Source organism: Hyla sarda, chromosome 6, assembly GCF_029499605.1.
Source record: "Hyla sarda isolate aHylSar1 chromosome 6, aHylSar1.hap1, whole genome shotgun sequence".
Lineage (NCBI taxonomy): Eukaryota > Metazoa > Chordata > Amphibia > Anura > Hylidae > Hyla > Hyla sarda.
This window is the reverse complement of record NC_079194.1, coordinates 56,984,925-57,002,793: the sequence shown is the minus strand read 5'-3', so window position 1 is coordinate 57,002,793 and position 17,869 is coordinate 56,984,925. Positions and strand designations below refer to the sequence as shown.

Genomic DNA, 17,869 nt, shown 5'->3' with positions numbered 1-17,869 from the left:
CATCTCTCTCCCTGCAGCGCCCCGGTCAGTCCCGCTGACCGGGAGCGCTGCACTGACATGGCCGTTGGGGATGCGATTCGCACAGCGGGACGCGCCCGCTCGCGAATCGCATCCCAAGTCACTTACCCGTCCCGGTCCCCTGCTGTCATGTGCTGGCGCGCGCGGCTCCGCTCTCTAGGGCGCGCGCGCGCCAGCTCTCTGAGACTTAAAGGGCCAGTGCACCAATGATTGGTGCCTGGCCCAATCACCTTGATTCGTTTCCACCTGTGCACTCCCTACTTATACCTCACTTCCCCTGCACTCCCTTGCCGGATCTTGTTGCCCTTGTGCCAGAGAAAGCCTTTCCTTGAGTGTTCCTAGCCTGTGTTCCAGACCTCCTGCCGTTGCCCCTGACTACGATCCTTGCTGCCTGCCCTGACCTTCTGCTACGTCCGACCTTGCTCTTGCCTTATCCCTTGTACCATGCCTATCTCAGCAGTCAGAGAGGTTGAGCCATTGCCGGTGGATACGACCTGGTTGCTACCGCCGCTGCAAGACCATCCCGCTTTGCGGCGGGCTCTGGTGAAAACCAGTAGCTACTTAGAACCGGTCCACCGACACGGTCCACGCCAATCCCTCTCTGACACAGAGGATCCACCTCCAGCCTGCCGAATCGTGACACTAGCTACCCAAAATCAGACACTATATGATCTCCTCTTGCTGCCAACACCTCCACACTGTGTCATTCAGCCACTATATAGTCTCCTCATGCTGCCAACACCTCCACATTGTGTCCTTCAGCCACTATATGTCTCCTCATGCTTCAGCCTCATCCAAGCTGTGTCATCCAGCCCCTATATGGTCTCCTCATGCTTCCTCCTCATCCAAGCTGTATCATTCGGCCACAATATGGTCTCCTCATGCTGCCCAAACCTCCACGCTGTGTCATTCAGGCACTATATGGTCTCCTCATACTGATGCCACCTCCAGGCTCTGTCATTGTTCCTCTCTGCGGCAGTGATTCTAAAAGCGATGCTGGTAATCTGCATGTTATTCTGAATAACAGTATTATTTCACTAACCCAGCACACTACATATGCGTGTTAGAACAGAGTTAAGTGTTCTACACCCCTATTGAGGCTCTCTGTAGGCCAGAAATAGCAGTTTTTAATATAGATTCACCGCAAATAAATTCGGATCGAAACAAATTTTTTCCGAAAAATTCGGCAAATCAGCCGAATCAAATTTTTCAAAAGTTCGCTCATCTTTAGTATTAACTTTCATATTTTATACACAGGGGTCATGAGATTATTTGGGAAATGAAGCTGCCCATACAATGTGAGACTTTGTAAATAAAAAAAATTTAAATAACAAAAACCCACTCTTAAAGTGTATCTGTCATTCCAGGTTACTTTTCAGGATAAGCTGCCATTTGTGTACATGAGAAACAGCGTTGGCAATTACTCACCATTATGTGTCTTCTGTATGGCATTTCTCATCACATTCCTGGTCTAAATTTCTAATTTTCAGTTGTAATTGGGATAGCATATGGCGACTAGCAGTTATGATGTGTTCAATACATGGCACACACAGAAGAGGACATCTTGCACCCTAAGAAGCAAGAGCAGCATAGAGAACATTATAAAACAGTATTGAATCAATCAAGCCCTAAAGTGAGAAATAGTACTCACTGTAAGCCTTTATAATTTCTCTGGTTGCTTCTGTTTCTTCCCCCCTCTCCATGTAGTTCTATGGACAGCTTGCAAGTTGATCTCTGTGAGTTCTTAGCTTATCTTGCCTCTCAGGACATATTTGAGCTTTTTTTAAAGAGATTGATACGTTTAAGGGTTTGTTACACAATTGAATCTCCACACGTGGAAATCCGATTAGTAATTCCGTCTAGAAATTTTATCTGATGGCAAATTGACAAAATCCATAGGCAGTAGGACTGCACAGACCTATGACCTATGTCCATTGATGGCAGTGCAGTGCGTTTATAATTCGTCCAAAAGAATGAACAGGTTCTCCGTCACTGAAATTTTGCAATGTGAATGGGTTTGCGGAAGCACCATTCACAAAAATGTTAAGGTTTACATAACAGAATTCTGAAGGGCAATTCCGCACATGGAAATTCTGTATTGTTAAAGGGGTATGCCGGCCCTAAGACATCTTATCCCCTATCCAAAGGATAGGGTATAAGATGTCTGATCACGGGGGTCCCACGGCTGGGGACCCCCGCAATCTCTCATGCAGCACCCAGCTGTCTCAGCTGCACGCAGCGCTGGAGGCTCCGTGTCTAAAGACTCACGACCTCATGTCATGACTCCACCCCCTTGTGACGTCACGCCCCACCTCCTCAATGCAAGTCTTTGGGAGGGGGCATGACGGTGATCAGACATCTTATCCCCTATCCTTTGGATAGGGGATAAGATGTCTTAGGGCCAGAGTACCGTTTTAACATACCCTAAGGGGGGCTAACGGGCAAAGGAGCTTGAAAATGAACAAAGAAGTGATTCTTTTCTAATAAGATACATTACAAAGGTTATTTAATTGTACTATTGATTTATGGAAAGTTTCTATAAATGACAGTGACTATTAAAAATTGTGTGTCAAGTATGAATATTCATAATACGAATGTTAATAAATTCAGAGTGGTTTCACACTTGTCATTTTGAGGCATTTTAATGTAGTTTTTAAAGCCATTGTCAGGACAGTTATTTATTTAATTTTTTTTTTAAATTGGGCAAAATATATAATATAATGTTTTCTCTTGTAGGTCGGAGGTCTTGCTTGGGAGAACGACTTGCCAGAATGGAACTCTTCCTGTTTTTTACCACTCTATTACAGCAGCTCAAATTTGAGATACCAAATGACCAACCTCGCCCGAGGGAAGATCCTCTCTATGCATTAACTTTTATTCCACATCCTTACAATATTCGTATTGTAGCTAGGGGATAACTTTTCAAACAAATCTGAATTATACAATGTGTAAATCTGAATTTATGTAATTGAACCTGCTGCTTTAATTCCCTGTAGACATAAAATGGAATCTCCTATTAAAGGGGAATTCCAACTTTATACATCTTATCCCCTATCCAAAGGATAGGGGACAAGATGTATGATCACAGGGGTCCCGCTGCTGGGGACCCCCACAATCTCGGTGCAGCCCCAGGATTCTGTGTCGGGGGCTGCCTCTGAGACAGGGACGTTACGTCATGCCGAGCCCCTTCCATTCATGTTTATGGGAGGGGGCGTGACAGGGAGACCCCTGCGCTCATACATCTCATCCCCTATCCTTTATATAGGGGATAAGATGTAGAAAGCCAGAATACCCCTTTAAGTGTATAATTCTAGAAATCCTTGTTGATTATCCAAAGTTATTTACAGAAGACTCTTTTTCTGAAAATAATGTTTTCATAATTAAATCTATAGTAAAACTCAAGTTTATAACCTTATTCTTATGCTATAAAAAAGTAAAACGAGTTTTTTAACAAATTATAATAATGTATTTGTTAACAGCACTATTTTTAGATATATGTTGCAGTAACAGTGCCATGGCGAGCATGCGTTTCATGTTGCAAAGCTATCTATAAGCTCTTGGATCTTGTAATGGATACACAGCAATGCTTCTCTTCTTGTCAGTAAAGATTCTGGGCAAGTGCAATGACATTCTCCTCCTCTGACAAGGAGAGAAGAAGCTGCACTGGCACTATCAGCAATGGTGTATTTTCATTTGTATGCATTTATCTAAGTCGGCAAGAGCCAAACCTGGCAATGTTCGGAAGTTCTGTCACCCCAAAATGTAACACTAGAAAGAAGCATCCAGCACCGGGAAGGCAGGTAAAATCCGTAACTTTATTGTGGCATCTGTATAAAATAGGTACACAGGAGCGCAGTTGCCTACGCGTTTCAGGCTATGGCGCCCTTAGTCATGGCATGACTAAGGGCGCCATAGCCCAAAACACGTCGGAGACTGCACTACGGTGTACCTATTTTATACAGATGCCACAATAAAGTTACGGATTTTACCTGCCTTCCCAGTGCTGGATGCTTCTTTCAACTGTACTTGCTTTGGAACGGTGCGCCACCCCCCCCCCCCCCCCCCCCAGTCTTAGCACTGGAGCAGGGACGAGGATTGGAGCGGAATTGCAAAGCATCAGTGACAAAATTTAACACTGACCAAATATGATCCAACCGGGTTACCATTACCTTTACCACAATGTTTAGAGATCAGAGGGCATTCCTTGACTCCCCCAATACATTAGAGAAAATGCAGGAGGCAATCTCTGATATGGCCAAGAGAAAGTATTCTGGGCCTGATGGGCTACCCCTGGAGATTTACTAGCGGTACTCAGAGATCCTTTACCTGCGTTCTGGGATATGTACAATGTGGCATTTAGGAAGGGTACTCTTTCCCCTTCCTTATATGATGCTATTATACTAGTTCTCCTAAAACCAGACCCTAAAGGAAATGTCCTAAGGACCATGTGGAGTGTGTCTCCTATTGGCCCATATCCTTGCTGAATTTAAACTAAAAGATATTGAGTAAAGTTCTCACTATGCGATTGAACCAAGTTATTTAATCTATTATTAATCCCAATCAGATGGGCTTCATACCTGGTATATCCTCTTCTGAACAGGAGGCCGTCCAGGTTGGAACGTTGCTTTGGGGCGATTGTCATTGGTGCCGCTGGACGGGTGGTAGGTTTGGCCCTAAATTTCGCGAGTGGATTTTAATCTTATATCGTGACCCTAAAGCGCAGGTCCTGTTAAATGGACTGTGCTCTCTGCCATTTACCTTGGGGATGGACACTTGTCAGGGCTGCCCTCTGTCTCCACTCCTATTTGCGGTGGCAGTGGAGCCCTTAGCAATCCTAATTAGGCAAAACATAGTATACTCTGGTATATGTACAGGTGGGGGTAAGGAGTGAATAGGCCTGTAACCTGATGACATGGTTCTCTTTATGTCGAACCAAGAGGTTAATTTGCCATATGCTATCCAGTTGTTGGATCTGTTTGGCTTCTTTTCCGGCCTATTCATTAACTGGACCAAGTTGGAGATTATACTCGTTAGACAAACCCTGGCCTCCGGTAATGTGTTGCCTTCAGATGGTCTTCATGTTAAAGTACTTGGGCATATATATTTACCACAATTCCATCTAAGGACTTTGAGTCTAACGTTCTGAAGCTTCTCCCACATGTCTGAGAGGAGTTCAGGATATGGGTCTCTCTTTCACTGGCTGCTGCTGGACAAATTGATCTTATTAAACTTATTATTTTACCTAAGTGCTTGTACAAGTTAGAACACTTCTTCTCTGTGCCTGTCCCTAAGTCATTTTATAACACATTGCAATCCCTACTCTCCCCAATCTTTTAGACCAAGGTGCAACTATCTACCCTACAACACCCTAAGGTGTCGACGGGGACAGCCCTGCTTGACATTTACATGTATTACGCAGCGGGGCAACTTTGTTATATCCGTCACTGGGTTTTACCTGATCTTAGGTGCAGAACAGACCCTAACTCTTTTTTTCCTAATGTGAACTTCCTCAGTCCATTGTTGGAGAGTTTTCCTGCTGGGAGAGGGGGGTCTCCTCCCATTACATAAAATAGGTATTGGAGAGTGGCTAGAAAGGTACATGTCTACACTGATGTCCCATCTGACCTTCCTCTGTGGCAAAACTCACACTTCCCTCGAGTCCCCTAGACTCCAAGTTTGGGATAGATGCTCGTGTGCATTACTTGGAGGATGTTTATGTTGGTAACATCCTGAAATCCTTCCTCCAACTCCAGTCTGATTAAGGCATTCCCAGAGAGGTCTTCTTTAGGTATCTGCAAATAATCCACGCACTTAACTGGCAAATTTCCTGGAAATTTCCTGGAAATCTCAGCATTAGTGTTGCTCGCGAATATTCGCAATTCGAATATTATTCACGAATATCGCATATTCGCGAATTCGCGAATTTCGCGAATATAGCGCTATATATTCATAATTACGAATATTCGTTTTTATTTATTTTTTGTTTTTTTTTTCACAGTACACATCACAGTGATCACCCCTCTCTGCTTCCAGCTTGTGTGGTGTAAAGAAGGCTCTAATACTACTGTGTGAGACTGGCGCGCGAATTTTCGCATATGCGAACATATGCGAACATTTTCGCATATGTAAATTTTCGCATACGCGAATTTGGCGCATACGCGAAAATAAAATGAGAATATTACAAATATGCGAATATTCGCGAATATATGACGAATATTCGTCCATATATTCGCGAATATTCGCGAATTCGAATATGGCCTATGCCGCTCAACACTACTCAGCATATCCACTCATTAGGGTCTTAAGGCCTCAGGGGTCTTGTATCCATCCTAATCATCACCTCATTCAGGCCAAAATTTCCCAGACATCCTTACCTGCTAAACCCTTACCTGCAGTCTCACGTGCCCACGAGTGAGAGGAGATTTGGTCTTTTCACACAATGGTATCCCCAGCTGCCAATAAATCGATTCAGTTGTACAACATCTATAGTTATATACAGTAACCCCTATTAGACTTCATAGGATGGGGCGCTTAGCCTTGGATGCCTGCCATCGTTACTATGCCCGCAGGGCGTATTTTTGGCATCTCATTTGGGCATGTCCTTATTTTGCTTCCTTTTTAAATGATGTACTGCAATTACTGCCCACTATAGTTTATCTATCAACCCCTCTAGAACCATTGATATGCCTGTTTGGGATCTTGAATGAGGAGGTATGTATGGCCGCATCACACTCGCACTGATTCGGAAGGTGTTAATTCTTGCAATTTCCCTTAGATGGATGTACCCGAGACCTCGGTTCCCTTCTCATATGTAGTACACAAACACAGGAAGTGCCCTGCTAAGTTTGAATGTGTATGGGGTCCCTGGTGCTCTTCCCTCCTCCCATTATTGTTATAATGATTCAGGCAGGACACGCCAACTGGTTCCTTGAATGTGCATTCATATATGTGCTGCTCATTGGGGTTCCTTGCTGGCCTGTGGGGTCCCATATTAGTCCCTTGTGTGACTATCTTTGGAATCTCTTCGAGGTAGTGATGAAATATGTTCATATGTTTCTTAATGTTTTTTTTTTTTTTTTCCTGTATCTTTCCTCGCCTTGTATCTTTCTCTGTTTATGTTCTTCTGTTGTCGGTAAGTATATGCTGACTTCATATTGTAACTCCACTGAATAGATATCTGTTTTACATCAATGATTTGTCTGCTTCTCCTTTGCTTCTCCTTTAGGAGCTGCTTTATATTTATATCTATTTTGAATCCCAAATATTGTACTGCCAATGTTTTTTTCTCTTTTCAATTAAACAAATTAAAAAGCATAAAAATCCGCTAGTTCAGTGTGTTTTTATTACTAGGTACCTCTAGCAGTGTTATACAGGGATATAGGGCTCTTAGGCAGTGTTATACATGTATTTTTTAACTTATTTCACTGCCAATTCATGGAGATCCCGTTCACTGTGAACCAAACTTTGTCTGAAAGTTCAGCGAGCCAGCAAACTGAACTTTTAAAAAGTTTGCTTTTCTCTAGTAGGGACCCTATTACCATCATGTGGGCTGTTTGGGACTCACTGATCACAAAATCACTGAGGAGGTGCTTGTCAGCCCCCCAAAGGCAGCACATTCTTACTGTGACCAGGGCATACCTGTACGCCCTGTGACATCTAGGGACTAAGTTTGCTTACATTCATTTGATTTCTTAATTCTCCTTTAGTTCCTCTAACCCTCCCTAAATTTAGAAAAGTTTAATAAAACACAATAAAAAAATAAAAAAAGTTTTACTACTTGAGCACAACAGAAACACTTAAAAATGTGCCACCACATTTAAAGGGGTACTCTGCTGGAAATTTTTTTTTTAAATCAACTGGTGCCAGAAAGTTAAACAGATTTGTAAATTATGCAAACACATTACAGAGAAAGATTCCGGCACTTCCAATGTCTTCTTAGTGTATTACAATGTATCAAATAATGTGTCTGCTGGTAACCAGAAAGTTATGGAGTTATGGATCAACGTGGGTGGTGCTACATTCACTTCCAGGCTTGCATTCACTTCCAGGCTTTGAAGAGAGAGGTGCTGTTTGGTAACTATAAAACCAAGTATATCTAGCGATTGTCTGAGCTAGTGATTGTGTGTCTGTATACAAGCGTGTGACGTATACAAGTGAGTACGTTTAAAAGTGAGAGAGGGACTTTAAATTCGGGGAGTTTAATTGAAATATTAGATTTTTTTTTTTATATACTGTTAATACTTGCAATCCCCAAATCTAGTATGGCCTCTGTTACGCCTAGCGCTCCGGGCCCCCGCTCCTCCCCGGAGCGCTCACGGCGTCTTTCTCCCTGCAGCTCCCCGGTCAGTCCCGCTGACCGGGAGCGCTGCTCTGTCATGGCCGTTGGGGATGCGATTCGCACAGCGGGACGCGCCCGCTCGCGAATCGCATCCCAGGTCACTTACCCGTTCCCGTCCCCTGCTGTCATGTGCTGGCGCGCGCGGCTCCGCTCTCTAGGGCGCGCGCGCGCCAGCTCCCTGAGACTTAAAGGGCCAGTGCACCAATGATTGGTGCCTGGCCCAATTTGCTTAATTGACTTCCACCTGGTCCCTGACTATATCTAACCTCCTCCCATGCACTCCCTTGCCGGATCTTGTTGCCCTTGTGCCTAGTGAAAGCGTTTTGTGTGTTTAAAGCCTGTGTACCAGAACTTCTGCTATCTCCCCTGACTACGAACCTTGCCGCCTGCCCCCGACCTTCTGCTACGTCCGACTTTGCTTCTGCCTACTCCCTTGTACCTCGCCTATCTTCAGCAGTCAGAGAGGTGAGCCGTTGCTAGTGGATACGACCTGGTCACTACCGCCGCAGCAAGACCATCCCGCTTTGCGGCGGGCTCTGGTGAAAACCTGTAGTGGCTTAGAACCGGTCCACTAGCGCGGTCCTCGCCATCCCTCTCTGGCACAGAGGATCCACTACCTGCCAGCCGGCATCGTGACAGTAGATCCGGCCATGGATCCCGCTGAAGTTCCTCTGCCAGCTGTCGCTGACCTCCCTACGCTGGTCGCCCAGCAAGCTCGTCAGATCGCCCAACAAGATCACCAGCTGTCGTACTTGACCACCATGACACAGCAACTCCAGTCACAACTACAGCAAGTACAGTCACAGCTACAGCAGCAACAACCATCTCCTCCGCCAGCTCCTGCACCCCTTCCGCAGCGAGTGGCCACTCCTAGCCTCCGCCTGTCCTTGCCGGACAAATTAAATGGGGACTCTAAGTTTTGCCGTGGCTTTCTTTCGCAATGTTCCCTGCACTTGGAGATGATGTCGGACCAGTTTCCTACTGAAAGGTCTAAGGTGGCTTTCGTAGTCAGCCTTCTGTCTGGAAAAGCCCTGTCATGGGCCACACCGCTCTGGGACCGCAATGACCCCGTCACTGCCTCTGTACACTCCTTCTTCTCGGAAATTCGAAGTGTCTTTGAGGAACCTGCCCGAGCCTCTTCTGCTGAGACTGCCCTGCTGAACCTGGTCCAGGGTAATTCCTCCGTTGGCGAGTACGCCATACAATTCCGTACTCTTGCTTCTGAACTATCCTGGAATAATGAGGCTCTCTGCGCGACCTTTAAAAAAGGCCTATCCAGCAACATTAAAGATGTTCTGGCCGCACGAGAGACTCCTGCTAACCTGCATGAACTCATTCATCTAGCCACTCGCATTGACATGCGTTTTTCTGAGAGGCATCAAGAGCTCCGCCAGGAAAAAGACTTAGATCTCTGGACACCTCTCCCACAGTCTCCACTGCAATCTGCGCCTAGGCCTCCCGCCGAGGAGGCCATGCAAGTGGATCGGTCTCGCCTGACCCTGGAAGAGAGGAATCGCCGTAAGGAAGAGAATCTTTGTCTGTACTGTGCCAGTACTGAACATTTTTTGGTGGATTGCCCAATCCGTCCTCCACGTCTGGGAAACGCACGCTCGCACCCAGCTCTCGTGGGTGTGGCGTCTCTTGATGCTAAGTCGGCTTCTCCACGTCTCACGGTGCCTGTTCGGATTTCTACTTCAGCCAGCTCTCCCCTCTCAGCCGTGGCCTGCCTGGACTCTGGAGCTTCTGGGAATTTTATTCGGGAGTCCTTAGTGAATAAATTCCGCATTCCGGTGACCCGTCTTGTCAAGCCACTCCACATTTCCGCGGTCAACGGAGCCAGGTTGGATTGCACCGTGCGTTACCGCACGGAGCCCCTCCTAATGTGCATCGGACCTCATCACGAGGAAATTGTATTTTTTGTCCTTCCTAATTGCACTTCTGAAGTTCTCCTTGGACTACCCTGGCTTCAACACCATTCCCCAACCCTGGATTGGTCCACTGGGGAGATCAAGAGTTGGGGTCCCTCTTGTTCCAAGGACTGCCTTCAACCGGTTCCCAGTGCTCCCTGCCGTGACCCTGTGGTTCCTCCTGTATCCGGTCCCCCTAAGGTCATTAAGGACTCTGCCTGCCACAGGAAATGCCTCTCCCCCCCTCCCAGTCCCATCAGGCAAGCCTCTGTGTCCCCTCATGGCCCTCGTCCTGGTGTCACACTGCCCCGTGCCAGGTCTCGCCCTCTGCCCTCTCTCCCCATTCCTACTCCTGCTGTTCTGCCTGCCGTTGAGGAATCCCTCCATCCTTTCCCGGTGTCCTCATCCCAGGGGAGGCAGTTACCGGACAAAGAGAAGGGGAGACCTAAGGGGGGGGGTACTGTTACGCCTAGCGCTCCGGGCCCCCGCTCCTCCCCGGAGCGCTCACGGCGTCTTTCTCCCTGCAGCTCCCCGGTCAGTCCCGCTGACCGGGAGCGCTGCTCTGTCATGGCCGTTGGGGATGCGATTCGCACAGCGGGACGCGCCCGCTCGCGAATCGCATCCCAGGTCACTTACCCGTTCCCGTCCCCTGCTGTCATGTGCTGGCGCGCGCGGCTCCGCTCTCTAGGGCGCGCGCGCGCCAGCTCCCTGAGACTTAAAGGGCCAGTGCACCAATGATTGGTGCCTGGCCCAATTTGCTTAATTGACTTCCACCTGGTCCCTGACTATATCTAACCTCCTCCCATGCACTCCCTTGCCGGATCTTGTTGCCCTTGTGCCTAGTGAAAGCGTTTTGTGTGTTTAAAGCCTGTGTACCAGAACTTCTGCTATCTCCCCTGACTACGAACCTTGCCGCCTGCCCCCGACCTTCTGCTACGTCCGACTTTGCTTCTGCCTACTCCCTTGTACCTCGCCTATCTTCAGCAGTCAGAGAGGTGAGCCGTTGCTAGTGGATACGACCTGGTCACTACCGCCGCAGCAAGACCATCCCGCTTTGCGGCGGGCTCTGGTGAAAACCTGTAGTGGCTTAGAACCGGTCCACTAGCGCGGTGCTCGCCATCCCTCTCTGGCACAGAGGATCCACTACCTGCCAGCCGGCATCGTGACAGCCTCCATGTTGGAAAATGTAGTCCAGTGCACATCTTGCACAATGTATGCAATCCTTGAACAGCAGTTTGAGGGTGCATATTGTTGTGAGAGATGTGTGCGAGTTGCTCATTTGGAAGCCCAGATCCTGGATCTAGAGGAGCGACTGGCAACACTGAGAAGCATTGACAACTTGGAGAGGAGTCTCCTGCTCACTGAGCAAGTACTCTCTGGGGTAGAGGTGGGGGAGGATAGTGGGACGGAGGTGCAGGACAGTCAGGCAGCTAGCTGGGTTACAGTAAGAAAACGCGGTAGAAGGAAAAGTGTCAGGGAGGCTAGTCCTGAACTGTCACACCCCAACAAGTTTGCCCGGTTGGCAGATGAGGGGGATGCCATTTCAGAGCTAGCAGTACTGCAGCAAGATACTGCCTCTGACCGCCAGGGGGGTGTCTGCTCCAGTAAGGAGGGTGGGAGGAGTGCAGGGCAGGCCAGACAGGTACTGGTAGTGGGGGACTCAATTATTAGAGGGACAGACAGGACAATCTGTCACAAAGACCGGGATCGCCGAACAGTGTGTTGTCTTTTTGGCGCTCGAGTTCGGCACATCGCGGATCGGGTTGACAGGTTGCTGGGTGGGGCTGGAGAGGATCCAGCAGTCATGGTACATATTGGTGTCACGATGCCGGCTGGCAGGTAGTGGATCCTCTGTGCCAGAGAGGGATTGGCGTGGACCGTGCTAGTGGACCGGTTCTAAGCCACTACTGGTTTTCACCAGAGCCCGCCGCAAAGCGGGATGGTCTTGCTGCGGCGGTAATGACCAGGTCGTATCCACTAGCAACGGCTCACCTCTCTGGCTGCTGAAGATAGGCGCGGTACAAGGGAGTAGGCAGGAGCAAGGTCGGACGTAGCAGAAGGTCGGGGCAGGCAGCAAGGATCGTAGTCAGGGGCAACGGCAGAAGGTCTGGAACACAGGCTAGGAACACACAAGGAACGCTTTCACTGGCACTAAGGCAACAAGATCCGGCAAGGGAGTGCAAGGGAAGTGAGGTAATATAGGGAAGTGCACAGGTGATTACCCTAATTGGAACCACTGCGCCAATCAGCGGCGCAGTGGCCCTTTAAATCGCAGAGACCCGGCGCGCGCGCGCCCTAGGGAGCGGGGCCGCGCGCGCCGGGACAGAACAGACGGGGAGCGAGTCAGGTAGGGGAGCCGGGGTGCGCATCGCGAGCGGGCGCTACCCGCATCGCGAATCGCATCCCGGCTGGCAGCGGGATCGCAGCGCCCCGGGTCAGAGGACGTGACCGGAGCGCTGCAGCGGAGAGAGAGAAGCGAGCGCTCCGGGGAGGAGCGGGGACCCGGAGCGCTCGGCGTAACAGTACCCCCCCCCTTGGGTCTCCCCCTCTTCATAGAGCCTGAGAACCTGAGGAGCAGACTTTTGTCTAGGATGTTGTCCTCAGGTTCCCAGGATCTCTCTTCAGGACCACAACCCTCCCAGTCCACTAAAAAAAAATTTTTTCCTCTGACCTTTTTGGCAGCTAAGATTTCCTTAACCGAGAAGATGTCCGAGGAGCCGGAAACAGGAGTGGGAGGAACAGATTTGGGAGAAAAACGGTTGAGGATGAGTGGTTTGAGAAGAGAGACGTGAAAGGCATTAGGGATACGAAGAGAAGGAGGAAGAAGAAGTTTATAAGAGACAGGATTAATTTGACGCAAAATTTTGAAAGGACCAAGATAGCGTGGTCCCAACTTGTAGCTAGGGACACGGAAGCGGACATATTTAGCGGAGAGCCATACCTTGTCTCCAGGGGAAAAAACGGGAGGAGCTCTTCTTTTCTTATCCGCGAATCTCTTCATGCGTGAAGAAGCCTGTAAGAGAGAATTTTGGGTCTCTCTCCATATGATGGAAAGGTCACGAGAAATTTCATCCACAGCGGGCAGACCAGAGGGCAAGGGAGTAGGGAGGGGGGGAAGAGGGTGACGGCCGTACACCACGAAAAATGGGGATTTGGAGGAAGATTCAGAGACCCTGAAGTTATACGAGAATTCGGCCCATGGGAGAAGGCAGAGGCAGACATCCGCACAGGCACAGTAAGACGTGGAGAAGCAGAGTAGACATCAAGGACTGTCTCACCTTTGTGCGGAGTCAGCGTACGTCTTTCCAGGCGGGGAGGACGGATAGGACAATCCCTCAGGAAGTGTTCGGTACTAGCACAGTACAGGCAGAGGTTCTCCATACGGCGTCGTGTCCTCTCTTGAGGTGTCAGGCGAGACCGGTCGACCTGCATAGCCTCCACGGCGGGAGGCACAGGAACAGATTGCAGGGGACCAGAGGAGAGAGGAGCCGAGGAGACGAAACGCCTCGTGCGAACAGAGTCCATATCTTGGCGGAGTTCCTGACGCCTTTCAGAAAAACGCATGTCAATGCGAGTGGCTAGGTGAATAAGTTCATGTAGATTAGCAGGAATTTCTCGTGCGGCCAGAACATCTTTAATGTTGCTGGATAGGCCTTTTTTGAAGGTCGCGCAGAGGGCCTCATTATTCCAGGACAATTCTGAAGCAAGTGTACGGAATTGTACGGCATACTCGCCAACGGAAGAATTACCCTGGACCAGGTTCAACAGGGCAGTCTCAGCAGAAGAGGCTCGGGCAGGTTCCTCAAAGACACTTCGGATTTCCGAGAAGAAGGAGTGTACAGAGGCAGTGACGGGGTCATTGCGGTCCCAGAGCGGTGTGGCCCATGACAGGGCTTTTCCGGACAGAAGACTGACTACGAAAGCCACCTTAGACCTTTCAGTGGGAAACAGGTCCGACATCATCTCCAGATGCAGGGAACATTGGGAAAGAAAGCCACGGCAAAACTTAGAGTCCCCATCAAATTTATCCGGCAAGGATAAGCGTATCCCAGGAGCGGCCACTCGCTGCGGAGGAGGTGCAGGAGCTGGCGGAGGAGATGACTGCTGAAGCTGTGGTAGTAACTGTTGTAGCATAACGGTCAGTTGAGACAGCTGTTGGCCTTGTTGCGCTATCAGTTGTGACTGCTGGGCGACCACCGTGGTGAGGTCAGCGACAACTGGCAGGGGAACTTCAGCGGGATCCATGGCCGGATCTACTGTCACGATGCCGGCTGGCAGGTAGTGGATCCTCTGTGCCAGAGAGGGATTGGCGTGGACCGTGCTAGTGGACCGGTTCTAAGCCACTACTGGTTTTCACCAGAGCCCGCCGCAAAGCGGGATGGTCTTGCTGCGGCGGTAATGACCAGGTCGTATCCACTAGCAACGGCTCACCTCTCTGGCTGCTGAAGATAGGCGCGGTACAAGGGAGTAGGCAGGAGCAAGGTCGGACGTAGCAGAAGGTCGGGGCAGGCAGCAAGGATCGTAGTCAGGGGCAACGGCAGAAGGTCTGGAACACAGGCTAGGAACACACAAGGAACGCTTTCACTGGCACTAAGGCAACAAGATCCGGCAAGGGAGTGCAAGGGAAGTGAGGTAATATAGGGAAGTGCACAGGTGATTACCCTAATTGGAACCACTGCGCCAATCAGCGGCGCAGTGGCCCTTTAAATCGCAGAGACCCGGCGCGCGCGCGCCCTAGGGAGCGGGGCCGCGCGCGCCGGGACAGAACAGACGGGGAGCGAGTCAGGTAGGGGAGCCGGGGTGCGCATCGCGAGCGGGCGCTACCCGCATCGCGAATCGCATCCCGGCTGGCAGCGGGATCGCAGCGCCCCGGGTCAGAGGACGTGACCGGAGCGCTGCAGCGGAGAGAGAGAAGCGAGCGCTCCGGGGAGGAGCGGGGACCCGGAGCGCTCGGCGTAACAATTGGCACCAATGACAAAGTAAGAGGTAGGTGGAGTGTCCTTAAAAATGATTTCAGAGACTTAGGCTGCAAGCTTAAGGCAAGGACCTCCAAGGTAATACTTTCTGAAATATTAAATATACCACGAGCCACACCGGAGAGAGGCAGCGGGAGATCAGGGAGGTAAACAAGTGGCTCAGAAGCTGGTGTAGGAAGGAGGGGTTTGGGTTCGTGGAGAACTGGGCCGACTTCGCTGTCGGTTACCGGCTCTATCGTAGGGACAGGCTGCACCTCAATGGGGAGGGTGCAGCCGTGCTTGGGGAGAAGATGGCTAGAAGGGTGAAGGAGTGTTTAAACTAGGGACTGGGGGGAGGGAACCTACAACGTAGAGGGTGAAGATAGTGTAGATAGAGAGGGGGGACTTAGTAATATACCTGGAGGTAGAGCGGAGGGAGGGGTTAGAATAGTTAATAGGGATAGGCTTCATAGGAAGAAAAATCATACACCATTGTATTGCATGAGGACTAATGCCAGAAGTCTTTCCAATAAAACAGAGGAACTGGAGGGGTTGATGTCTGAAGAAAATTATGACATAGTGGGTATAACACAGACTTGGTTGGATGATAGCTGTGACTGGGCGGTCAACATACAGGGTTATAGTCTATTCAGGAAGGATCGGACAAAACAGAAAGGGGAAGGAGTTTGTTTTTATGTAAAGTCCAGTCTGAAGGCCACACTGAGGGAGGATATATGGGAGGGAAACAATAATGTGGAGTCATTATGGGTAGAAATATATGGAGATAAAAATAAAAAAATTCTGGTAGGGGTTTGTTATAAACCACCAAACATAATGGAAGAGGTAGAAGATCAACTACTGAAGCAAATAAACAAAGCAGCAAATCAGAATGAGGTGATAATAATGGGGGACTTTAACTATCCTGATATAAACTGGGAGACTGAGACCTGTGAATCTCATAAAGGAAACAGGTTTCTGACTATAGCTAAAGACAATTATCTGTCCCAAATGGTGCAGGGCCCGACCAGAGGGGGCGCCCTACTAGACTTAATATTAACCAACAGACATGATAGATTAACTAATGTGCAGGTAGAAGGACACCTAGGAAATAGTGATCATAATATAATACATTATAACTTGTTCTTTAATAAGGGAATCTCTCGAGGGGCCACAAAAACAATGAACTTTAGGAAGGCAAAGTTTGATCAACTCAGAGAAGCCCTTAACAATATAAAATGGGATAATGTCCTCAAAAATATGAATACTAACACTAAATGGGAGACTTTTAGGAATATCTTAAATTCTCACTGTAAGATGTATATACCTTATGGGAATAAGAGGGTCAGAAATAAAAGAAAACCAATATGGATGAATAAAAATGTTAAGGGGGCAATAAATGACAAAAATAAATCATTTAAACTACTAAAACAGGACGGCAGTGAAGAAGCATTAAAAAGCTATAGAGAAAAAGTTAAAATATGTAAAATACAGATAAAAGCCGCAAAAATAGAGACAGTAAGAGAGTGAGTGCCAAAGAGAGTAAAACTAACCCCAAAATGTTCTTTAACTATATAAAGAGCAAAAAGGTCAAACATGAAAGTGTTGGCTCTTTAAAAAATGATGAGGAAGAAATTATAAACGGGGATCAGGAAAAAGCAAATATACTAAACAAATTCTTCTCCACTGTATTCATAGAGGAAAATGAAATGCCAGGTGAAATACAGTGAGATAAGATAAACTCCCCAGTACAGGTCACCTGTCTAACCCAGGAAGTAAGGTGCCGCCTACAAAAAATCAAAATAGACAAATCACCAGGTCCAGATGGCATTCACCCCCGAGTTCTAAAGGAATTAAGTAATGTAATAGACAGACCTCTATTTTTAATATTTAAGGACTCTATAGTAACAGGGACTGTTACATTACTGGCCCATGGCAGATGTGGTGCCAATATTTAAAAAAGGGACAAAAGGTGACCCCGGGAATTACAGACCTGTTAGTTTAACCTCCGTTGTATGTAAATTGTTTGAGGGTTTTCTAAGAGATGCTATTTTGGAGTATATTGATAAAAATAAACGCATGACTCCATATCAGCATGGATTTATGAGGGATCGGTCCTGTCAAACTAACCTGATCAGCTTTTATGAGGAGGTGAGCTCCAGACTGGACCAGGGGCAATCGCTGGATGTCGTATATCTGGATTTTTCCAAAGCATTTGATATGGTGCCACATAAAAGGTTGGTGCATAAAATGAGAAGGATGGGGCTGGGGGAGAATGTGTGCAAGTGGGTAAGTAACTGGCTCAGTGATAGGAAACAGAGGGTGGTTATTAATGGTACTTATTCTGATTGGGTGACTGTTACTAGTGGGGTACCACAGGGGTCAGTCTTGGGTCCTGTTCTATTTAATATATTAATTAATGACCTTGTAGAGGGGTTGAATAGTAAAGTAGCAATCTTTGCAAATGATACTAAACTCTGTAAAGCGGTAAACTCTGTAGAGGACAGAGCACTGTTACAAATGGATCTGGATATGTTGGAGGTTTGGGCTGGGAAGGGCAGATGAGGTTTAACACTGATAAACGTAAGGTAATGCACATGGGGAGGAAAAATCCGGGACGGGGTTATATATTAAATGGGAGAACACTTGGGACG

General features: G+C 48.2%; 1 protein-coding gene across 1 annotated transcript in view; it reads left to right on the top strand.

Moving 5' to 3' along the window:
* The window catches only part of LOC130275623 (cytochrome P450 2D15-like), a 75,985-nt gene extending 72,171 nt beyond the window's left edge, over positions 1-3,814 (top strand). Inside the window, exon 9 of the mRNA XM_056523815.1 lies at positions 2,755-3,814. Within this exon, the coding sequence (XP_056379790.1) occupies positions 2,755-2,936 (182 nt within the window). The 3' untranslated portion in view covers positions 2,937-3,814. The remainder of the gene's footprint in view (positions 1-2,754) is intronic.
* Positions 3,815-17,869: the final 14,055 nt, after the last annotated feature.